At 50.2% G+C, this 24,171-nt stretch overlaps 1 protein-coding gene across 7 annotated transcripts; it reads right to left on the bottom strand.

Moving 5' to 3' along the window:
* Positions 1 to 1,752: 1,752 nt before the first annotated feature.
* ADGRG5 (adhesion G protein-coupled receptor G5) lies at positions 1,753 to 19,119 on the bottom strand. Of its 7 annotated transcripts, XM_031458370.2 has the most exons (13): positions 18,912 to 19,113; positions 17,813 to 17,976; positions 13,226 to 13,327; positions 12,941 to 13,019; positions 12,157 to 12,313; positions 11,380 to 11,544; positions 10,693 to 10,809; positions 9,152 to 9,304; positions 8,304 to 8,425; positions 7,776 to 8,044; positions 7,008 to 7,125; positions 3,873 to 4,150; positions 3,251 to 3,492 (listed from the first exon to the last, which is right to left on the bottom strand). In XM_031458370.2, the coding sequence occupies exons 3-13, from the start codon at positions 13,287 to 13,289 to the stop codon at positions 3,392 to 3,394; spliced, it is 1,623 nt and encodes a 540-aa protein (XP_031314230.1). In that variant the 5' UTR covers positions 13,290 to 13,327; positions 17,813 to 17,976; positions 18,912 to 19,113; the 3' UTR covers positions 3,251 to 3,391. The 7 variants fall into 7 exon arrangements, with proteins under 7 accessions (XP_064345199.1, XP_031314230.1, XP_064345198.1 ...); XM_064489129.1 differs by lacking the exon at positions 7,008 to 7,125 and having other exon boundaries at positions 1,753 to 3,492; positions 18,912 to 19,114; XM_064489128.1 differs by lacking the exons at positions 3,251 to 3,492; positions 3,873 to 4,150 and adding an exon at positions 5,970 to 6,779 and having other exon boundaries at positions 17,918 to 17,976; positions 18,912 to 19,119.
* Between the last annotated feature and the right edge of the window lie 5,052 nt (positions 19,120 to 24,171).

Here is a 24,171-nt window from a genome sequence, read left to right on the forward strand (position 1 = left end):
GGAGATCAGGGGCAGCCAAGTTCATAAGGGTGTGTTGTCATCTTTCTGCAGATGAAAGATCTGTGGGCCAGTGTTCCAGGTAGCTGTCCCAAAGCCTGAAGGTGAGAAAGGACCTGTTTGGGGAACTTAACAGTTCAAGATGGCAGGATGGAGGAGGACGAGGACGGAATGGTGGGAGTCAGGCAGAAGAAGTGAGCACAGGTGGGACCCCCAGGGCCTTTCTAGCTCCAGTGGGGATTTTGAGAAGAAGGATGGTGGAGGGTGTGGAAGGGTTCCACCAGAGAAGTTCAGGCCACAGGACAGAAAATTCCCTTAAGTTTCTAAATAAAGCTCGGACTGGGAATGGGGAGGCAGGGAGGCCTGTATCGAGGCTCTGTGAGGGATGGAGGCTGGGTCTGGACCAGGGTTGATGGGAGGGCACCACGAGGTAGACCCCTTGAGTGTCCTGGTGGCAACCTTGGCTGACAAGGGAAGCCACTGGGGAGAAGCCTCAAATTGAGTGTGGGGCTCATTCAGTGGGCAGAGGGCTCCCCAGGCACCACATGTGTATTCATTTGAAGGGTGAAAAGTGTACACCTCGGACTCCCAAGCCAATGCTCCTTTCTAAGAGTGTTGCAAGACTTAGGAAAAGAAAGAAAGAAAAATAAAGATAGGGAGGGGGAGAGCTAAAGGATGCCCAGTTAAATTTGAATTTCGGATAAACAGTGAACATTTTTTTAGTGTATGTCCCCCAAATTGGGCATCCTGCATTTTATCTGGCAACCTTCATTTACTACAGGACCCCTCTTCCCCCAACAATACACTCACGATGCCTTTTTGAAAAAAAGCAGCAAAGCGACACAGAAACTGCTGGTCTGTGGCCTTTCTGACATCTACTTGTCATTCTTCACCAGATGCCTCCTCAGAGACTCTGGACCTGAACAGTGGCCCCAAACCCCACCCATTCCATCTTCCTGCTAGTCTGGAAGCCCCCGAGAGCTGAGCCCAGCCCAGTCTTGGCAAGGCCGGGACCCTGCCGAGAGGGAGGGGAGAGCACAAAGGCCCAGCAACGTCTCTCTCATCCCTGCCCCTACACCCGGTTGGGGCATTTCCAGGAAGTGGTCCCTGCCCAGAGCTTGGACCCCAAACGGGCTCAGGGCCACATGTCTGGGGCTGTTCTTGGAACTACCAGACCCATCTTGTGTCACTGTGGCCATATCCTCCCTTGGGTAGCCCTGGGCTTGGTATGATCTAACAGGCCAGACCCAGGCTAAGGTAGGGATTGGTAGGGATTGGCAGGGGGTGGTGGGTACCAGGCAAGGCCCTGCTTCACTGGACTATGGATGCAGCCTGGGTTACCACTCCCTGGAGCCGCCCAAGAGAGGGGCTAGAGGTTCCCACGATCACCCTCATTGGCACAAGGACCCACCAAGGCTAGGGAGCCTGGTATAAGCCAGCTGAGTCAGTGGGAATTTAAATAGATTAGAGGACTGGAGAACTGAGGGGTAGGGAGACAGGTGGCAATGACCTATGGGCTGCACTGTGTGGGAAATGTTTCTAAAATGACAAAAGGTCAGCATGCCTGGAGCAGATGCCACTCTGGGGAAAGTGGGAGAGAAGATGGCAAAGCCAAGGGACTGCAGGATGTTCTGAGGGAGGAGCTGGGCCTGGAGCTTAGATGTGTGGGCCTCTGAGACTGAGTTAACACTATTAATAATAATAGCAAAAACGTTAACGATAACAACAACCACTTACTGGGCACTTACCCTCTGCTAAGCATCTTTCTATGGATTATTTTATTTAAATACAAAATAGGTACTACTATTACCCCTATTTTACAGATAGGAAAACTGAAGAACAGCGAGGTGGAGTGGCTTGTCCACAGTCACACAGCTGACAAATGACAACGCTGGCATTTGAGCCCAGGCAGTCTGGCTCCCAGAGCCTGCACCACTCTCCACAAGGGCTATTTACATCAAGAAATGAGCAAAGGGCAGAGGGAGATCCCCAGGGAGAAAAGGGATCCGGCTCCAATTCCCTCTCTGTGACATTCAAAGTCATTAAAATCTGTCTGATGGCCTGGAGTGGGGCCCTGGGAGCCTACCCCAGCCCACCACTCTAGTTCCTGGTCTGCCAGAGCACAAGACTCCAAGAGCTACAGCGGGCAGCTGCTTTGGAAAAGAGAAATGGCTGCATAGATGGTGCTAGCATTCCTCCTGCCAGTCACTCCACAAGTGCAGTCCTGGAGGCAGGGAGGGCCTCTCCATCTGGTGTGTCATGTCCACAGACAGGCGACCACAGCCTCTCCAGGCATGGTTTTGGAGCCAAGGGCTTCTGAGCATGTGCCAACAGCGCCCCCTGGTGTGCACCCTTGGAAAGGCGTTGGCTTCATGGGCAGTCCCTGGCTTGGTCAGACAGGACAGGTCAAGCACAATGGTGATTCTCTACAACTGTGACCTGAGCGTGGGATTTAGAACCCACACCCTCATGCCTGCCTACCAGAGGAAATTCATTCCTGCCCAGTCATCAAATATCAGGGTGACTGGAGCTCAGATGGAGGGGAAAGAGGTGCCCTGCTTCTACCTCCAGAAAGCTGTATTGACCCAGTCTCTGGTCTATATGGGGGTCCTATGTGGGTCTTAGGAGCCCTGGAGGAGGACCCTCTGGGAAGGATGGGACTTCCCAATCTTTGGGAAAGGTAGGCTTGGAGTCAAAGTCACCATAAGTTGGGAGCTAAAGGAAAAGAGGCCTCAGGCATAGGTTGGTGAAGTCTCAGTGAGTGGGTCTCTAAGCACTGGGCTGAGGACCCCTGGCCAGGGCTGACTCTCTCCCAGAGGAAGGGAGCAGGGCCCATCAGGTGTTTCCAGTGGAGGCTGGCCAATACCCAGCCCCCAAAAGACAGGTAGAGGTAATAGGGCCAGGGTGGGGATCCCCACCCCACTGTGACCTCCTCCTTCCTGGTCCCATTCATCCTGAACAAAGCTCTGGGATTAGGCAGGGCCAGAGCCATCTTCCCCCATGTCACAGATGTGAAAACCAAGGGTCAATGAGAAATGACAGGCCCAAGGTCATACAGGGAGACTCAGAGCCAGGCCTTAAAATGTGATCTCCTGACTCCCAGGCCAGTGCTCTGGCCATAGGCCTGGCCAGATCAGCCCAGGCACCAGGAGAAAGTTTGCTGCCCCAACGTGGGGTTGGACCTGCCTCAGAGCAGAATGCTAGGGGAAGCAGAGCAACACCCTGCCCCCTGGGCCTGGGGAGTTATGGAGGTGCAAAAGCACCCCTGGAGGGCACAGTGGTCTCTGGTGTCCAGCAGCTGGCCTGCCATCTTCTCTGGTAGAAGCCAGGGTCTCGGGCTGCAGGCAGCCAGATAGGCTGGGGGTTCTGGACCAGGAGGCTCAGACAGTCCAGACTACTGCATCGTATGGGAGGAACTGAATGCCTCCATCTCCGCCTCCGCCTCTGCCTCTGAGCGGCACCTCTGGGAGCAGAACCATAGGAAAAGGAAGAAACCTGCAAGCAAAAGACTGGTCAGTGGGAGCATCATGGGAGCAGTGGGGCACCTCCCCCAGAATCTAAGCACCTCCTTCGTTGGGAGGTGAGTTGGGCCTCCCTGAGGCCCAGGAGTAATTCTCAGAACCCCTTACTGTTGGAGGCCAGAAGAGGGCAGAGCACAGGAGCTGGAGGACCCAACCACCACTAGCCTGTTGGGTGCCTTTGTGCAAATTACAAGGTGGCGCCCCTTTCTATGGGTAGATGTAGCCCCAAACAAGCTTGTCAGAGGCTAGATTTCAGCCCCCAGCTCGTCCCCTTGACCTGAAGCCCTTCAGCAATAAATATACACCAGCTGTACACGCCCCTGGGGTTTCCTCCACGACACCCATAGGCCCTACCGTAGAGCGAGTTGAAGATGGTGAAGAGGAAGAGCTGGGGCAGCAGGAAGACGCCAAAGGAGAAGAAGGCCAAGGCCCAGGTGGTGCCCAGGAGCACGGTGAGGCCCAGCACGGTGACGGTGTCCCGGCAGGCCCGAGGGCCTGGCGCCTTCTCCTTTGCCCGCAGTTTGTGCAGGACCCGCAGCGCCCAGGCCAGCACCACCAGGTTGAAAAGGGACGTGAGGCCACCATAGCCCATGACCAGGACACTGTGCACCCCAGGGTTCCGTACCCAGCATCTGCAGGGAATGAGTGAAGCGCCAGGGTTGGTGTGGCTCCCAAGGCTGGTAGAGGGAAAGCCGCAGTCTTCTGGGCCTCTGGACTGCCTCTTGAACCTGGTCCTATTTCCCAGCCCAGACATATTGTTTCATCATGTGGTGAAGTCCACCACAACAGGACCCACCTGCTACCTTGGCCTCCTGCCCAAAGCCCTGGCACACCTCCTTTCCAGCCACACCAGTCTCTCTCACTCCTCTGTGCCTTTACCCACCTGAAAACTCTTCCTCTCCTCCTGCTTCTACGGCCAGCCCAACCATCAACTGGTATGCTATCGATTGGATCATTGGTCTGGAAACTTCTTCTACCCACCACATCGTTATCACCATCTCATCATCATCTTTGTGCAATGGCCCTAGGATGCCCTCTCCACTTATACTGGGCCACCTGCCCTTCCCTGAGCCTTGAATGAGCTGCTGCAACGAGCCTTGGTAGAGGGGCGCTCTCCATGTGTGGACTGAGGAGCAGAGGGAGCAGCAGGAAAGTTCCACCAAGGGCAGAGGAAAGAGCCAGAGAGATGCCTGACAGAGGCTGCATCCCTGGTCCTGCCCTCCCTGAAGTCTTCACTCCCTTTGCTTCCCCCAGACAACTGTAAGACAGGTGCTGCCTTTTACCCAGTCAGGTCACGTGATTTCTGTAAATCAGCTATTCAGTCCTCATGATGACCCTATGAGGCAGGTGCGTAATCATCCCCATCCTACAGATGAAGAAACTGAGGCTCTGGTTTAGGAACTGACACTAGTAAGAGGCAAAGGTAAGACTTGAAGCCCTGTGATCTAAGCCCAGAGCTTGCATCCCTGATTGTCACGATCACCTGCTCAGGCTCTCACTGTGGGCTCCTGCCACTGCAGACACCAGGGTCCCTGAACATTATCTTGGAGAATTAGCCAAGTAGATGAGGGTGGTGGTGGATCATTCCTTTCCACTGTCTAGCAAGGGTGGCTCTATCACACTTACTAATCTGGTGTCCTGTCAGCGGGTACTAGAGTTATTTTCAAGGTTTTTTAGAATTGCTGTTAAAGAAGATGTGGTGTATATATACACGATGGAATATTATTCAGACACAAAAAGAAGGAAATCTTGCTATTTGCAACAACATGGCTGGGCCTTAAGGACATCATGCTAAGTGAAACAAGTCAGACAAAGAAAGACAAATATCGTATTATCTCACTTACATGTGGAATCTAAAATAAACAAAAAACTCACAGATACAGAGAACCAACTGGTGGTTGCCAGAGGCAGGAGGTGGGAGCAAAATGGGTGAAGCAGGTCAAAAGGTACAAACTTCCAGTTAAAAATAAATAAGTCCTGAGGATGTAATGGACAGTATGCTGACTACAGTTAATTACACTGTATTGCATATTTGAAAATTGCTAAGAAAGTAGATCTTAAAAGTTCTTATCACAAGAAAAAAAAATTCTGTAACTATGATGACAGATGTTAACTAGACGTACTGTGGTGATCATTTTGCAATATATACAAATATCTAATCAGTATATTGTACACTTGAAACTAATATAATGTTACATGTCAATTACACTTCAATTAAAAAAAGTTAAAAAAATTTTTTAATTGTTAAAGAATACATACATACGCAGTAAGGGTTTTTTAAACGCAGAAGTATAAAAGTCACAAGATCCGGGGTAAGAAGGGGGAAGGAGCGGTGAGGAAGACTAAAGAGAAGCTGGTTCTCAGGGCGGGAGCTCTCTAACATCCCTACATTCATGTGCTTCCTGGGCTGGTGTGTCACTTCAGTTCTTTTGTCCATGTCACATACTAGATAATAAAACACCCTGTTTAATGAATCCTAAGTCACACTTCCTCTAAGAAACCACCCAACCCTCACAGTGAGAGGAATTAACCCCACCTCAGCTCCACTCCGAGCCAAGCCCCCACTTCCCAGAAGCTGGGAGGGGCGGTAGTTGGGGGCAGGACTCTGGAGCCAGCCTGCCTGTGACCCTTAACGGGCTGGGTCCCCTTGGGCAGGGTTCTTCAGCTGCCTGAGCCTCAGTTTCCCTAACTGTCCACAAGGGCTGACAATAGGACCTACTCCTTGCTGTGAGGATTAAACAAGCTGACCCACAGGCCTGCCAACAGCATCAGCCCTCAGCAATCCTGAGCTCACGTCAGCCAGGAAAGGAAAAAAGGCCAGAAGGCCAGCTGCTGGTGATGGGTCTACAGGGGTTTGTTAAGCTAGGCTTGCTCTGTTGGCTGTTAGAAACTTTTCGTAACAAGAAAAGGTAAATGTCCCAGAGCACAGGAAGCAGCAGCAGAGTCTGTCCCCAGACTCCCCCAGGCCCCCTACCCCCACACACTCTGAGCCCAGTCCCTGGGGTGTCCCAGCCTCTACAACACTCTCTTCGCTGATTAGGAGTGTCTGAGGGCTGGCAGTGCCATGCCAGCACAGATTGGGGGAACCAGTGCCGGAGCCTGAGCAGGCGAAGCAAGGTGGTCGGTGGGGAAGAGCCAGGGGCAGGCTGAGCTCCACTGAGGGCCTGAGAGTCCAGGGCCAGGGATGGGGGGTGGTGCTGGCCTGCAGCTGTGCGTTGCCAGGAGGCCTGGCCTAGGAGGCCGTGTGTGGGCACTGGAGTCCTAGAGTTAGCCAGTGGCAGAATAGAACATGAGCCTGGCCCGCGAGAGGCCTTGGGGTTCCAGCACAAGGCTGTGGCCAAGCCCCCTGGAAACTGCCCCCTGTCTAAGAAGTGGCCCCCTCCCTGCCCCACAGCCAGTGCCCTGCCTGCAGGCCACCGTCTGGAGCCCCAGGGCCCAGTGGCCCTGCTGTCAGAGCCAGGGAGCTGCCGCAGCCCTAAGCACACTCACATGGACATGTTCTGGAAGCCCGTGCTGTTTCCCTGGCTGTTGGAGAGAGGGATCACGTAGGGTCCGTAAACTGAGCTCTTGACAGCAACAAGGAGCAGCACCAGGGAAGCTGGGACCCCTGAGGAGTGGGACAGAGGCTCAGAATCTGTCAGAAGTCCCCAGAGGTGAGCTGGCTGTGAGTTCCTGGGGCTCCTAAAACAGAATTCCACTGGGCAAGTGAAGTGGCCGGAGGGAAAGAGACTGTTTCCAGCCGCTGTCACGTGATCCAGCCTCAGTGCAATCAGCCTGGTGGTCTTAGAGAAGGCTGTCTCCAAAGTGATATGAGTGAGGGCCCTAAGGTGGGATGGTAGCAGCTGTAGTGATGGTCACAATGTGAGGTGGTGGCTCGGAGGTAATGGGAGAGAGGGTTTGGGAACTGGTGAGGAAGCAGCTAATAAAGTGAGGGGCTAGGATGGCAATAGAGATGGCAACGATGGTGGTACCAGAGACAGTGGTGAAGGTAAGGATGAGGATGGCAGTGGTGATGGAAGTGGAGGTGATGGTGGAGGTGATGGTGGTACTGGAGGTGGTGATGATAGAAGTATTGAAGGTGGAAGTGGTAATGAGAATAGCAGTGTAGGAAGCGGTGGTGGGTGTTGGCAGGGGTAACGGGTGGTCTTGGCAGCAGTCACCGTGATGAGGAGGAAGAGAAAAGGAAGGATGGAAGGGGCAGACATATGGTCTGGCTGGAAGCCTCAGGAAGCAAGAGCGGAGGGAGACTCTGCTTACCCCAGCCCACGGCACAGAGCTTGAGCACGTATCGGCGGATGTAGACGTTGTAGACACGCCCAAGTAGGAGGTAGAGGTTGAAGCCTTCAATGGCCATCCAGGTGAGGCAGCTGAGCAGTGAGTAGTGCAGGATGGCAGCCAGGGCCGTGCATGCTGACCCGGGCACGGGGGGCATGGCCAGCACTGGGCTCAGCAGGAAGGCGACATTGAGGAACAGCACAGAGGCGTGCAGGTTCATGTGGATGCGTGTTATGGAGTCACTCTGCCTCCTGTGGGTGGGAGCATGGCCCTCTGTGACCTGGACATCACCAGGCAGTTCCACTCCCTGGGCTCATAGACACACAAAGACCAGGACACAGGTCGAGAGGGGCAGGGACCCAAGAGCAGCCACACAGGGAGGCTGATCTCCTGTCTCCCAGGATCTGCCCTCTGGAGAAGCCCACCAGACTCTGGGGGACTGAGCAGGAAAGAAGGAGGAGGGCTGAGCATCAGTGGGTGGGCAGGCCCAGCAGGAGAGCAGGGGAATACCTGGCATAGAAGTGCAGCAGGACAGTGAGCAGTGAGGCCACGATGGAGATGCTGCAGCCCACCAGGGAGATGTACGTGAGAGGCGCCAACAACTCTGCAGGGACTGGGGCCGGAGAGAGTTGCTGTGGGAGGGAAGGAGGGCCAGAAGCATGGAAATACCCTCCCCAGGCTGAATTGGAGAGATCTACCAAGACCTTACCTCTAAGACCCCACCCTACAATCCTAGCTGTAGTCCTGGCTTGAAAACAGCCATAGCAGACATAGTGGCCTTTCCACCTCCCAAGTCCCATCTCCCCTCCACTCCCTCATGCTCTAGGCACATGGGTGGACCCTCCACTTCTCCCACTACGTGCAGTCAGGTGTACCAGGCCTGGACTATCAGGCCTATCCCTCCTCCTGCCCCCAGTGACTGATTAAGGGATGGGCATGTGATGCACCCTAGGCCTGTGAGACTCAGTCCCAAGACTTTGGCTGGCAGAATTGGGAAGACAGCTCTCGGTCTACTGGCCTGACAGCTTGCAGGACATGAGCCTGGGACTACTAGCAGCCATATTATTATCCCATGGGGAGATCTAAGCTAGCACAAAGCAAGCACAATTGACAGACAGAGATAGAATGAGATAGATCCTATCCTGGTGCTACTGAGCCCCTGGATCAAGCCGTGCCTGAGGACTTAACTCCAGCCTTTTCAGGAACATGAACCCATAAATTTCTTTTTTTTTTTTTTCTTAAGCCCATCTGAGTTGGATTTTCTGTCTGTTGAATCAGCTTTTGCCTTTCTCCTCTGTCCTGGACATGGGGCTCTCTGCAGTTCTGACCACCCTCACCCAGGCTGGATGCGTACATACCATGAGAACAGCAAAGTAGGTGAGGTGGGTGCAGCGGCAGAGCACCTGGGAAGGTGAGGGCTGCTCTGTGCGACAGCCCTCAGGGCTCCAGACCCCCCAGTGCTGTTTGCTGGCTCCCTCCTTCCAGAAGACACAAGTCACCATGTAGCCTTCCTAAGGGGAGATGCTGGAGTTGGGTGTATCCGAGGGGTGCAGGGGAGGGCTGTGGATCAGGGTCTGGAAATTGTGGGGGCCAAAGGTGACTCATCTGTACCCTGGTCAACATTTTACCAGGCACTGGCTGGGCTTTGACATCAGACAGACCCAGATTCCAGCCCCACCTCCACCATGGACTCTGAGAGTGACCTGGGAAGTCATAGAAGTTTCCTGAGCCTGTTTATTCATTTGCAAAATGGGATCATTTATACCCAAGTCACAAGGATGTGGAACAATCAAAGGCAATGAGGAATCTTGAGCACCCAGCTCTGGCCTATACAGTAGGTGCTCTATAATCAACTGTCCCCTTCCCTTGCCTCCCTTTAGGGAACAGTGATGGTCCAGTCCCTTCCCAGTGGGGGAGAGAGAGAGTCATCCACAGACAACCCTGATGCCAAATCATGTGGGTGGAGAGGTGCCATGAAATACCACAGAGGAAGTGACAGAGAAGTCCTGAGACGGGAAGGGACAACTGGGGCACTGAGGCCTTAGAAGATGCATCAGATTTCAACAGAAGAGGAGCAAGGATGTACCAGGTGAAGGGAACCACAGGGATAAATTCCAGAATGAAAGAAAACATGATGGGAAAATTGGGAGTGCAGATGGTCCTGATGAGGCAGACAGAAGATAGGGCCAGACTGCAGAGGCTCTAGGCTTTTCACAAATACGATCAGGGCTTGTGCCTACCCAGCAGCCCTTCTTCTTTCAGTATCAACATCTGCAGTTTCCTGGAGGACCCACCCATCCCCCAATATCAGGTCAAATAAATCCAGCCTAGTCTCTGGGCCATGTGACCCAGGTCTGGCCAATCCACCTGTCCCATGCCCCTGGGCACATTGATGGTTCTGGATGGACACATGACCCAGCTGGACCTTCAGGATCCATTGTAGATCTTGGTTTGCACTAGTCAGAAAGAGCCTACTGAGAAGAGGGGAAGGAGTCCAGCACTTCAGCTGTTATCTTGCCACAGAGTGGAGAGCCAAGGCAGGAGACCATTGTTAAGAGATAGAGACTGAGCTATATGGCATCATATCAGCCCCTGGATCCAGCCATGCCTGAAGCTAGAACAGCCCTGGATGTTTCAAGTACATGAGCCAATAAAGTCCCTTTACTGCTTAAGCTGGCTTGAGTTGGTTTTCTACCACTTGCAATTCAAAGAATCCTGACTAATGCAGTGATTAAAAGCTTCTCTCTCTTATTTCTTTGGCAGGAATTCCCAAAGTGTGATGAATTTAAAGCAGTTTCCCAGATGGTTCCACAGGTTTGGGCCTCCTCAAACCAATGTTCAACAGGACAGTCACAAGGGGGCAGGGGTGGGGTGGAAATGGGGGTGTCCCCAACATTACCAGGCTTTGGTTGTGCCAGAAGCTGATGTTCACTGGCTCACTGAGGTTGTGCACATGTCCATGGCCCAGCTGGGCCCCCAGGACATAGTTATTGAGCAGAGATGAGTTGATGTCTTTCTGGAAAGGCAGAGAAAAAGGGCTGACTTGGGGGACATGAGGAGACCTTGGATGAGGTCCAAGACCCACCCCCCTCCTCCCTGGATGAGAAAAGCGGCATGGTTTTCATGTGTACAGCTGGGCCACTTCCCAGTCTTTACACATGCTGCCCCCTCCACCTGGAAAGCTGACTTCTCACCACCACCCCCACCTCCCATTTGTTAAATGAATTCCAGCCTCATACCCTCCACCTCACCCTACCCTAATTCACTTTCAAAACCAAAGTTAAAAGGCACCTCCTCCAGAAGTTGTATCTCTACGGTTATAACCAAACCTGAGCTAAAATTAAGTCTCTTAGCTCCTGGTCTAATGGTTGAGCTATTTCTCCAAGGGCAGGGATCTGTGACCTACTTGTCTGCCTCCCATCTGGAGACAGGCACAGACACAGTAGATTTCTTAGGTCTCATTTGCCCATTGGAATTGCGCCTCCCTATCACTCTGCTAAAACTGAGCCCCAGAGAGGGGCACTGACTGGCTGAGGTTGCACAGTAGGCTGGTCCCTGCCCAGAGGCCAGGAGGTGGCATGGATACCTGTGATGCCCTCAGGAAGGGGCCAGCTCCCACCCTGCTTGGTCCATCCTGGAAAAAGTGGGTAGTGGAGAAGTAGATGCAGATGAGACGCAGCTCCCTCTGGTGGGTCCTGCAGGCATCTCTGGTCAGCTCCGCTGGGAACTGCATGGCGTGCTGGGCTGGGGCCTGCAGACAGCCAAAGACAGGCTGGGCCTGGTGTCTGAAGACCCCACACTCACCGCAACACCTTCACTGCTTCCCACTCCTAGTGAAGCCTTCCCAGCCTGGCCTTGAGCATCTCCTACCTTGGAGCCTCTACCCACAGAACCCTCTCCTGCCAGGCTGCACCTCTACCCAAACTTCCCGAGGTCCCAGGCCTTCCCTCCAGGCCGTCCCCCCAGGCTGCTCCAGTCTTGAGTTTGGGTTATTTACCCCACCCAATTGGAGCTTGAGGATGGAGCACCTTAGGCCCCAGCACCCAGGCATTCAGCGGGAATCACAGCAGGATCCTCAAAGGAGCCCAGATTCCCTGGCCTCTCCCACAGCAGCCTCCCCTCAGGAACCTGCAAAAGCAGAAAGAAGATGCTGCTTCTGAGGGGCTATAAGCATCGTTTTTCCATCATTCACATGAAGAGTATCAGCTCCATTTTACAGAGGAGGCAATTCACAGCTATTAGAGCAGAGCCTGGATTGGTGGGGAGGAGGGTGATGGACCCTGGGGAAGGTCCAGACCTTAAACCCGTGGAGGATTTCTGGGGTGGAGGCACTGGCCACCCCCCATCCCCAGCCACCTCTGACCTGGGGGACCCGCCCCAGAGCAGCACTGCTCAGTGAGAGGCCAGTGAAGTCGCAGCCCAGCTTGAAGGCCAGTGTCTGGATGGTGTTCGTCTGCAAAGTGAGGTTGTGGCCCCCGAAGCTGGCGTTGAGCAGCCTACACTCCAGGCCATGGATGAGCCTGAAGGCAAGAGAAATGACCAGAGCCCCGAGTGAGGATGGAGGTGAGAGGGGCTCTCCACAGCCTCCCCTATCCCATACCCTAATCTCCAGACATTTGCACACACAGTATTCCTGACACTCTTACCTCCCCACCCCACCCATCCCCTTCTCCCAATTAACTCTCATTTGGGTCCCAGTTTGTCAGCGCCTCCTCCGGGAAGCCTTCCCTGGCTGCTTCTGGCTGACTAAAGTGCCCTAAAGTCCCCGTGCTTCCCTGGTTAGCCATCAGCATTGGCCTCTCACCCAGAACTGCTTGGCCTTTGGGTCATAGACTTTAGAGAGCCCAACCTGAGTCTCAGAGACACTTCTTAGAAAAATGCATGGAGACCCATGATTCTGTACCTGGTTTCATGGCATCCATGGTTAAGGGCCCCAACCAGACACTAAACTTGATGAGGATAGAAGTGTGTCTATCATGCATCTCCAGAGCCTAGTGCTGGGCACACACTAGGTACTCAATAAATGCATGCTGAATAGATGAATTTATAGTCTACACTGGATCAACCCCGGATCATTGATTCAAGGTGCAAGCTGAGGGTGGAGGCACAGCTGACTCTGGGAGGATGAGGAGGGACACCCAACTCACTCAGCAAAAGAAGTCAAGCTCCGGCTCCTGGTCGCCGTCTCCATTCTCTTCATCCAGAGCAGGGTTTCTTCAGACGCCTCTGTGGGAAGAGTCAGACCACCGCCTCAGCCTCTGTCCGCAGCTGCCCCCAGCCCATGGCCTCCGGGCATTCCGCCCCAGCCTGCTGCTCCCCCAGGAGACCTAAGTGCCCCCTTCCAATCTCCCTTGCTTTCAGGCCTCCCCCTTCACATCACAGCCAGAGGCCTGGGCTAGGATTGCCCTCACAGCTCAGCACAGCCCTCTTACCCACTGTCCTGCTCTGAGAAGTCACGAGGCACAGGCAGAGGAAAAGGACCCCATGGTGATCCATGTCCTGTGCTCTGTCTCCTCCAAGAACCAGCTCCCGCCCTGGAAAAGGTGCATCCCGTCGGCATCGTGGTAAAAGAGCGGCCTCTAACTCTGGGTGTCTGGCATATCCCAAGATCAGGATGTGCAGTATTGTATTTGATCCTCAATACTCCTGCATTTCACAGATGAGGAAACTGAGGCTCAGAGAACAAGGGGTCTTGGTTTGCTTGAGGCTGCCTGAAGCCAGGTCTCTGTGACTCCAGAATCCTTGACCATTTGGTAATGCCCGCCATTTGCAGCTCTGCCTGAGACACTTCCCCCTCCCCAAAAGTGGTCTCTCTAGGGGCCTCCCCAGGGCTCTGACCTCACCCAGAGGAAAACTGGGAGACGCTTGTCATTAATCCTGTCCAGCCCTGTCATTCATCCACCACGTGACTTCAGGCAAGAATCTGTCCCACTCTGTTCTCATTTTCTGTGGTTTTATTTTATTATTATTTTTGTGGGGGGAGGGCAGTAATTAGGTTTATTTATTTATTTTTTAATGGTGGTACCGGGGATTGAGCTTTACCACTTGAGCTATACCCTCCCTCCATTTTCCTTGATTTTAAAATGAACTAATAAACTTCTGCTTAAATATAGCAAATGTTATGTCTGCCTCCCAAAATGCCACTAAAATGAGAGTGAATGAATAAAACACACAAAGTCACAAAAGAGAAAGAAGACAACAGCAGATGAGAGATGCCAGAAAAACTTTGGAGGCTACAAAGCAGGTGGCCACCTCGTTAAAAAAAAAAAAAATTAGCAGATCATAAAACATTGAGCCCAAGTGCCTGCAGTGGGCAGAGGTGTGGGGTTGGGGTTGGGGGCATTGGGAGGCAGGAAGAAGCCCGCTAGGTCAAACCTGACAACCACAGAAGCACCTGAGAACTGGAGGCATCGGGAACTTCTGAAGGTGAGATGAAGGGCGAGGCTAAAAACAAGGGGTTGTTGGCTGTGAGTCTTTAAATGACCAGCTGGGTTCCTGGATCTCCTCTGCCCCCCAGGGCATCCAGGAGCCTTCCGCACTACCCTTCCATCCCCAACCCCACCTCAACACAAAGTTCATCCCTTCCCTGGAGACAGTGCACCATAGAGAATCTGAGGCAAAGGGTGGGGTGCCTTTCTAGTGCAGGAAAATTAAGCCACATCCCCTCTCCACTTCCTCCTCCAACCAGCTTCCAGAAGACTGCAGCAGCCAGGTAATGATACTCCAAGGCAGGAGAAAATCCTTTTCTGAAGAACTGACCATTCCAAGAAACAGCCCGAAACTGGAAACAATCCCACTGTGCCTTCAGTGGGTGAATGGTTAAATAAACTCAGGTACACCCATAACGTGAAATACAACTCGGCAAGTAAAAAAATATATTGTTACATACAACTTGAATGGGTCTCAAGGGAATCATGCTGAGGGGGAGAAAGAAAGTGCCAATGTCTTTTGCATCAAAATGTTGCATACTATATGATTTCATTTATATGATGTTCTTGAAACAACAAAATTATAGAGATGGAGAACAGATTAGTGGTTGCCAGTGGTGAGGAGGGCGGTGTGGTGTGTCTGTAAAGAGGCAGCACTAGGGAGCCTTGTGGTGATGGGACAGTTTTGTATCTTGATTATGGTGGTGATTACAAGAATCTACGCTTGTAAAATTGCATTGAACTAAACATACACACACATAAATAAGTGCATAAAAACTGGTGAAATCTGATAAACAACATATTCATACTGTATATAGCACAGGGAACAATATTCAATATCTTGTAGTAACTTACAGTAAAAAAGAATATGAAAATGAATATATGTATGTTCGTGTATGACTGAAGCATTGTGCTGCACCCCAGAAATTGACACATTGTAAACTGACTGTACTTCAAATATATACATATACACACAATAAACAAACAAACATTTATTAGTAAGAAGGCAAAAAAAAAATGATGAAATCTGAATAAAGGCAGTGAGTTGTACCAATTTCCTGGTTTTGATATTGTGCTTTAGATATGCAAGATGCTACCATTGGAGAAAACTGGGTGAAAGGTAGACAAAACCTTTTTTGTGTATTTTTTTTTTTGCAGCCTCCTGAGAATTTATCATTTTTTTCAAAATCAAAAGTTAAAAAATTACAGTACAATGGATCACCATTTCACTAAGAAAAATTATGATGAAGATAGCCACATAGAAGAGGAACACAGCATATAGAGTGGAAAGAGCACATTGAAAATAATATGTATAATATAATCATATTTATGGAAAATTATCTTTATATGCATATTTAAGCCTATGAGGATACATAGGAGAATGGTCACCAAAATGTTCATAATGTTATGGGAGGGGTAATTTTCTTTTTTTATGTTTCCTGTATTGTTTGAATCTTCTACAACAAAATATGTATTACCTTCACAACAGAAAAGCAAATTTTTAATGCTTAGGATTTTTGTAATACTCCAAATGACTATTAATCATTATAGAAAAAAATAATAGTGACATATTGCTTACAAAAAACAAAAAGAATGTTGCAAAGTAATGTAACCCGATCCTTGTAAAAATTTTTTTTTTATGTATGCAAAATCTGGAAGATGCACATCAAGGTCATTTCTGGGGGAAGGGGAGGGTGAGATTCTGGGCCAATTTGTGTTGTTTGTCTATGTTTATGAAGTTACCCCATATGTTATAAACATACATTTCTCAATTTTTATTTACTCTTCAGATGGTTTAGAAATTGAAATCTTTCCTGGGATTTCAAAATGTAGAATAGATAAACAAGATTATACTGTACAGCACAGGGAAATATATACAACATCTTGTGGTAGCTTACAGCGAGAAAAAAAATGTGACAATGAATATATGTATGTTCGTGTATAATTGAAAAATTGTGCTCTACACTGGAATTTGACACAACATTGTAAAATGACTATAACTCAATAAAAACATGTTTAAAAAATAAATAAAAATTAAAAATAATAAATTGAAATCTTTCAAGTACAAACAGTAAATACATAAAAAAAGGTATAAAATGCGAAGTATTCCTGCCTCTTGCGTCGCACAACCACTGGGTTCCCAGTTAGTCACTCCCAGGGAACCACTGCTGTTAGCGTTTTGTGTGTCTTTCCCGGTTCCTTCACACAAATACAAGCAAATATGATTTCCTCCATGTTATAAAAAAAAAAAAGCAGCACACTCTATATACTGTTTTGACCTTAGCTTTTTTCACCTGAAAATGCATCTTGGAGAGCCTCCACTTTTTCTTTTACAACTGCACAGTCTGATGTAGGGAGAAACCACAATTTCTTTAACCAGTCCCCTGTTAATAGCCATTTGTGCTGGTTCCAGTCTTTTGCTCTTACAAACTGTACAGCTGTGCTGGTATTTGCATCAGTTCCCCACATGTGCAGGTTCATCATCTGCCCATTTTTATATTGGGTTAGACTTTTCCTTACCAACTTGTAGAAACCCTTTACATAATAGGAAAATTAGCTCTTTGTCTGTCATATGAGTTGCAAATATCTTTCCTAGTTGGTCATTTGCCTTTTGACATTACAGCTGGTGTTTTTTGCCATGTAGGTCTTTTTTAAATAAAAAAATTCTTATGTGATGAAAATTACCAGTGTTTTCTCTATGGGCTTCTGGATTTTGAGTTGTAGCTAGAAAGACTCTCCCCATTCCAACATTACACAGAAATTCTCCTAAGTTTCTTGTAGAACTTTAAAGGTTTCGTTTTTTCACGTTGGAATCTACAGTCCATTTGCATTGATCCTGGAGTGTGAAATATGGATTCAGTTTTTTTCTCCTGGTGGTCATCCATTTGCGTTAACACTACTTATTAATATGAGTGTTTATTTTTAAAGAGAATGACCAAAACTAAAGCAAACCCCCACCCCCACCCCCAAAACAAACAAAAAGAGAATGAAGACTTCGGAGTTGTGGAATGCTGAGTTCTTATTTCTTTGGCTATTAAGTTATTTATCTGGCTGTGTTACATTGGTCAATTCGCTTACCCTCTTAGAACCTCAGACCAAGGGAAAAGATTTGGGAAGACAAAGGAAGCCACTCGATGAAACTGTTTGGAATGTTTCAGGTGAGAAAATTGAGAAGCTGACAGTGCAGAAAATGTCCACCCCCTTCACGGTACGAATGGAGAAACTGAGGCCCAGACAGTGGTGTGGATTTGACTGCCTGGATCTGGACGGGAAGGCTGGGTCCCCAGGCCCTTGGCCATGCTGCTCCCAGGCAGACTCAGAGGGGAGAGGGGCTTAACCTCACCACCCAGCTGGAGAAATTAAGGGCAAAGCAGAAGTGACACCTCCCCCAAGCACCCCAAATAGAAGCTGTGGTTTCCAGCCACTTTCTCAGAGCAAACCACAATCTTCACTTCTGCCTACAACCCCCCACATCCTCCTCTCCATTTTTTCAAAGAGACCACCACTCCCCATTACTCCGCACTCTCGACTATCTCATTCTTTCTGCAATCCGTTATTTGGGGCCCTCTGGGAAACAGAGGAATCCCTTACCTGACTCCCAAGATGGTTCCAGCTGACCGTGGGGAAACTGAGTACCGCACAAGGTTGTCTGGGGTTCTTCAGGAGGCCAGTGGTCAGGCTGAGACGCAAACTCACCTCAAGCGCTCTCCCGTGGTGCACTGCAGCCTCCTAAAGATGGCTGGGTGGCTGAGTAGCTGTATGGATGAACAAAACCCTATTTAGGCCAATAGAGGGTGAGCAGACATATGGAGCACAGAACAGAGCCTTTAGAAGATGTAAATTTGATAACTAGTTCCAATATTCAGTGCACAAGCTGTGACATTAGGCAAGGAACTTGACCTTCCTGCGCTTCAGTTTTTCTCATCTGTAAAATGAGATCTATTTCCCAGGGAGAAAGATTCAAACAAGCATTTCCATGATCCACATTCCTAGGAATCTGAGGTTCTCACCCCAGGTTCCCAGCCAGAAATACATTGACTAGGAGACCTAGGAACACCTGCCTTCCTCTCCTGGGCCAGCTATGAATTCTGGCAGCCCACCCTCTCCCCAACAGCACCAAGGCCTGCTAAGCCCATGCACTCCTGGACAGAGCCCCACCTGCCCCTCAACAGCTGCTCCTGCCAACCACAGGCTAGAGTCCCCACCTCTGGCCTCACCCTGGCCTGGATGAAAAGAGAAGCTGTAGTCTCTGTAGGGAAGTCCTGACAGGAGCTACTATCACAGGCAGGGAAAAGGGGGCCCCCATCAATACCCAACAGAGAGTCTGCGACCCAGCCAGATCTAGAGCCACTGCCCTGAGACACACTGTCCCCAGGCTCCAGTCCAGGTCACTCAGAGGAACTGCAGCTACTCCGATTTGCCAGGCACAAACTCTGGGCCAGGCCCTCACCCCTATCACCTGAGGTGGAGGTTACTGGACTAGCCCCATTTCACAGATGAGGAAATGAGGTCCAGAAAAGCAAAGTCCAGTAACTTGCCCTAGGCCACATAGAGAGGAGTGAAGATTTGAACCCTATGCCTAGCCACCCCTTAATTTAAATTGCCTTTTTTCAAAAACATCAGTCTCTCCATTCTCAAGGTTTGGAGCTGCCACCAGGGGCCCAGGAACTGGTGAAGGGAAAAAACCTACCTTGCTGCTCCAGGGATGTCACTAGTTCCGGGGATAAGGACAGAACCTCTGGGGAGTGGGGCAGGGAGAGGCCCAGAGCGGCTGATCTGTGCCGTGCTGCTGTCTGGCTGCCTTCCCGCCGCCTTCTGCAGGAAGAAGGGGAAGTCGAGAATCTCTGGGCTGCCAGCGCCTGTTTGCTCTCTTCACCCTATGCCCCGCACCCCACACTCTGACTTCACTTCTCCTCTCACTGGCAGAAGCCTTTTTGCTTCTTTTGAGGTGCTGGGCATGCCCAGCTCATCCCTTGACCTCAAACCTCCAGGGTCTGCAGCATTTCCTGGGGCAGCTACACATTTGCAGAGGTGCTGGGCGTCAGTGGGAGAGGGAGAGCAGGGGAGAGGGAGGAGGGCAGGCCAACACAGCACCCAGCAGGGTTCAAGACCCACCTCAGCTCTGCGCCCTTGGGCAAGAGATGTCACCTCTTAGACTCAATTTCCCCACCTGTATGTAGGAAAGGGAGAATGATCCCTGCCTGACCTGATGATCAATGAGATGGTTAATGGCGAAGATCTCAGGCCAGGGCTGGGTCAAGCTGCCTGGGTTGAAATACCAGGCCCAGCACTTCCTGGCTGGGTAATTTGGGCAAGTGACTGAAATTCTCTGAACCTCAGTTTCCCCTCTGTAAAATGGAGATAATGACAGTACCACCTTGTGAGGTGGTGGTGGGGCTCATAAAAGGTGATGTTGCAGTCACCAGAAATGCTCCATAAAGCCCTCATTTCACAGATGGTGGGGGGAGGGGGGTCCAGAGTTCCAGGGAGGATAAAGGGCTTGGCCCAGAGTTACCCAGCACAGAGCCCTCTGGAGAAAGGCCTCACTGGCAGCAGAACTCAGAAAACATGACCAAAACTATGAGAAGGCTGGCCAGCTTCTCCTTGAGCCCAAGGTCTGGACAAGCCTGTCCTACACCAGTCACTTCCTCTGCAGAACCCTCAGGGACAGGGGGAAGTGTCTGTGTGTGGGTGGGGAGACAGGGCACTATCTCTTGCCTGGGGCCCAGCCAGAATCCCTGGGAAAATTCTGACTCAGGAATGTGCTTGCCTACCCCCAAGAGTGAGATGGGGGTGCAGCAACAGGGAGAAACCAGGGAGGTCCCAACATGGTCTCCCTCCTCTCTGCCCCGACACTGGGGCCCTTGCAGCATCCACCCAAGCCCAGCCCACAAGTAGCTCAGGTGGCCTCTGTGGAAGGAAGGAGGGGAGCTGCTCCTTGCAGGGCAGAGAGATTTCAGGAAAGCACAAGTCCACACATGCAGGCTCCCCATCCCAGCTGCAGGGACACCTTAGCACCTGTGTCCTGACTCCTTGGCCACATTCCCGGGTGACTTGGGCAAACTGTTGCCCTCCTCTGAACTTCGGTTTTCTGCAACCATGACCCAGCCCTTGATCTCCAGGCCCTTCCTTTCTGAGGTCTCCTGACCACCTCTAGGGTTGCAACACCAGTAGCTGCTTCCAGGACCCAGGAGGAGGCCCTACTCACCCCAAACCCCTCTGTTTTCCATCCTGGAGCTGTAATAGGCTCACTGTGCCCCACCTCACTTGGGGGTACTGTTACATAGCCCTGCACTGCAGATCCTGGAACTCACTGCCAAGACACTCCCCAGCTCAAAAGCCAGCAGTGGCTCCCCACTGCCTTCATGGTCTAGTCCCATCCAATTTCTACTTCCACCCAGTTCGAGAAGTGCCTGCCATAACCATACCCATCTCCCTGCTCTCTTCCTGCTGTTACATGTACATACCTGGGTGATGCTCCAGCTCTTCTCCATCCCTCAGGGCCCAGCTCAAGTCCTGTCTCCTCTGGGAAGGCTTCTCTGCCTCCAATTCCCCGATAAAACATTCCACATGCTTCCACTTTAGGAGGCATGCCAGGCCCTTGCTCAGTCGCCCAGGCAGGGAGGAGGCAAGCCACCCTGGGAGAACCACACCCCAGTCCTAGTGAAGAGCCTCTCCACGTGGGGCATGTTTCCCCTGGCGATCAGCCCAAGGGCAGTAAGTGGCATCCCCAACAGGGCATCAGATAAACTGAGTCACACCAGGAAAAATTCATTTCCTTTTCAATCTTTCTCAATCCTGGTGGCATCAAGAAGAAGCATCCGTTTAAAGCTAAATTGTGTCTACTCCATTTCTACCACTGCCTTCTATCCTTTTGATTTTCATTCTTCAACTTTTTATTAGACATAGAAAACAAGATATCTGATTTTTTTTTAAGATATCTGATTCTTAATGATTTTTATTGTGGCAAAATATACATGAAATCTACTGTTTTAGCCATTCTTAAGTGTAAAATTCAGTGACTTAAGTACATTCACATTGCTGTGCAGCCATTACCACCATCCATCTCCAGAACTTTTCCATCTCCCCAAACTGAAACTCTGTATCCATTAAACAGTAACTCCCCATTCCCTACTCCCTGCAGCCCCTGGTAACCACCAGGGCTTGTGACTGGCTTATTTCATTCAACACGATTTATGGTTAAATCCATGTTGTAGAGTATATTAGAATTCCCTTCCTTTTTAAGGCTGAATAATATTGCTTTGAAAGTATAGACCACATTTTGTTTATCCATTCATCTACCAACAGACACTTGGGTTGCTTCTACCTTTTGGATATTATGAATAATGCTGCTATGAACATGGGTATGCAAATTGTATCCCTTTTTAACAAAGAGAAAGTTTCTAGCTAGATTGATGATGTTTACTTGGATGACATTTATTTTTATGATTTTCTTCTATTCATGGCAACTGATAACAGATTTCCTATTTAGCCTGAAATACATATATGTCCTAAAAAAGTGAACTAATTTAAAGAAAAATGCTAAGTAAATAATGGCACAAGTGCTATGTGTTGATGGCAAAGAGTGGTGGCAGAGAGACAGGACAGAGAACAACTGAAGTGCGGGATATAGGAACACAGCCTCAGTCAGAAACTCTACTGTGCTAAGCTGGGTAAAGAAACCGCTCGGAGGCCACTGAGCAGCTCATACCAGATTAGCAGGGCATCTAGAAAGCTGGCTGGAGGTGTGATTTTAAGAACAGAAGTGAGAATAATAAGATTGAAAGTCAGGGCTCTCAGACCTCTCAGCTGTGTGACCTGAGCCTCTCACTTGTCTTCTGATCGTTATTTTTCTCACTGTGAGAAGGTGGTGGCACCACCCAGCTCAAAAGATGGCTATAAAACTGAGTTAATTCATGTGAACTGGCAAGCTTATGGTCAGCACACGTCTTGGTTCCATGAGCAGGCAGCTTTCCTACCCCACCCCTTACAAGGGCCACCTCTAAGACAGTATTTTCGCTGCTTCTCTTCAGAGGGAGGGCCCAACTGTGATGACATGATGGGAGCTTAGGTTCACCATCAACTCAGCCTCCTCCACTTTCTCTATCCATATCGCCACCTCCAGAAGTCTGGGAAAGAACTCTCAGCTCTTGGTCCATGGCTGTCCTTACTGCCTGTGAAACTTTGGGTAAGTCTGAGCCAACAGCCTCCCTGAGCATTTCCCCAGATTTAAAATGGGGATATTCCAGTCCTCTGAATACTCAATATCTGCATCTCACAGGTCCAAAGTACACAGGAAGCAAAGGCCAGCCACTGCAACATTTATAGATTAGTTCCCTCTCAGACACCACATATTCCCACCAAAATCTGTCTCTAGCTGATTGTCAGTGGCTATCAACATTACCTATGCAAATACAATGCAAGTGGTGATAAGCGAAACTGCAAATCTCGCAAAAAAGTGTGGGATTTCATGAAGTTGACAGAAGTGATGCTATGAAAATGGAGCAGACACTGACCACAGAGGAAGAGAACTTCTGTAAGAGAAATGACCAGGAAATTTCAGAATGAATTATTTGACTATCAAAGGATTCAGAGTGAGCCTTGAGTGTGAAACCCTCAAATATTTTTGCCAAAATGATCCTCTTGCTGCAAAGAGCCAATTCTTTGTTCATTCTAATGTGTACATGGCTGCAATCATAACCTAAACACAGGCATATCTCAGAGATATTTCCGGTTTGGTTCCAAGCCACCGCAGTAAATCAAATACCGCAATAAAGTGAGACACATGAATTTGTTGGCTTTTCAGTGCATGTAAAAGTTATGTTTAAACTATATGGCAGTCTAGTAAGTGCTCAATAGTATTATGTCTAAAAAATGTACTTATCTTCATTTTAAAAATCTTTATTGAACAAAAATGCTAACCATCATCTGAGCCTTCAGCGAGTTGTAATCTTTTTGCTGGTGGAAGGTTTGAAATATTTTGAGGATTATCAAAATGTGACCCAGAGACAGGAAGTAACCAAATGCTGTTGGTGCTAAGAAACTCGCTCTAGACAGGGTTGCCGCAAACCTTCAATTTGTAAAAAACCAAAAAACCAAAAAACCAAAACCCCTCAACATCTTATGAAGGGGAACAAAGAGACAGGTCTCAACTGTTAACCACGGGTTCAAACTAACTTATCTTGATCATTTTTAGATCATTTTAGTCCCAATACTCAAGGTTCCCTCCACTATCTCTGTTAATTCTTGGTCCTCTTTTTAGATGGTTTCATCTTAGCGGCCTTCCAGGTGACAGGATGTAGTAAGAAGAGGGCCTCCTGGCACCCGCCTCCCCCTCGCTCCAAAACCGCAGACACCCACTCCCAAGAGAGGAAGCCCCAAAATGGCAGGTCATTTGGAAGGGCACATGAATATAATTGCCCACGACCAACGCGCCAGCCGCAGCCCCTCGGGGTCAGGAAGCACCCTAGCACATCCGGGAATACCTCCGCCCAGCGGGCCAAGTGCCCCACCACGCTTCTCAATACCCGTGGGGCTACTTTGGTCAGCCCTTGTGTCGTACAAAGGGGAAACTGAGGCCTAATGAGGGGCAGCGACTTGCCGCTCCACCTCCATTTGGTAGTAGAGCTGGCCCTGGGAAAAATGCAGGTAACAAAAGTCAACACTTGGTAAACACGCTCCACGTGCTTAGCCCGGAAAGACAGTATCCAATTCTGCCTCTGGGCGCTGAGCACATTGTTGGCGCTCAAGAAACCTGAGGCGGGAAAGCTGAACCCTGCGGAGGCCCCCAGACCCTGCCTTCCGTCCCCCAACCCTCGGCCCCCAGTTGGGGGTGGGGCCTCTGTCGGGGTCCGGCCCGCTCTGTGCTGGTCCCACCGGTTCGGCCCGCGACCCTCGCCCCCAAATCAGGCGGGGGTTCCTCACCCCTGGCCAGGGTCAGAGGTAGGCCG

Source organism: Camelus dromedarius, chromosome 9 (assembly GCF_036321535.1).
Source record: "Camelus dromedarius isolate mCamDro1 chromosome 9, mCamDro1.pat, whole genome shotgun sequence".
Lineage (NCBI taxonomy): Eukaryota > Metazoa > Chordata > Mammalia > Artiodactyla > Camelidae > Camelus > Camelus dromedarius.

Coding starts and splice junctions, on each gene's coding strand:
- ADGRG5 (XM_064489128.1), bottom strand. CDS start 13,289: ATGGATCACCATGGGGTCCTTTTCCTCTGCCTGTGCCTCGTGACTTCT. Junction 12,314..12,940: donor AGCTTGACTTCTTTTGCTGA/GTGAGTTGGGTG, acceptor TCTTGCCTTCAG/GCTCATCCATGGCCTGGAGT. Junction 8,426..9,151: donor CCTACTTTGCTGTTCTCATG/GTATGTACGCAT, acceptor TCCCTCCCACAG/CAACTCTCTCCGGCCCCAGT.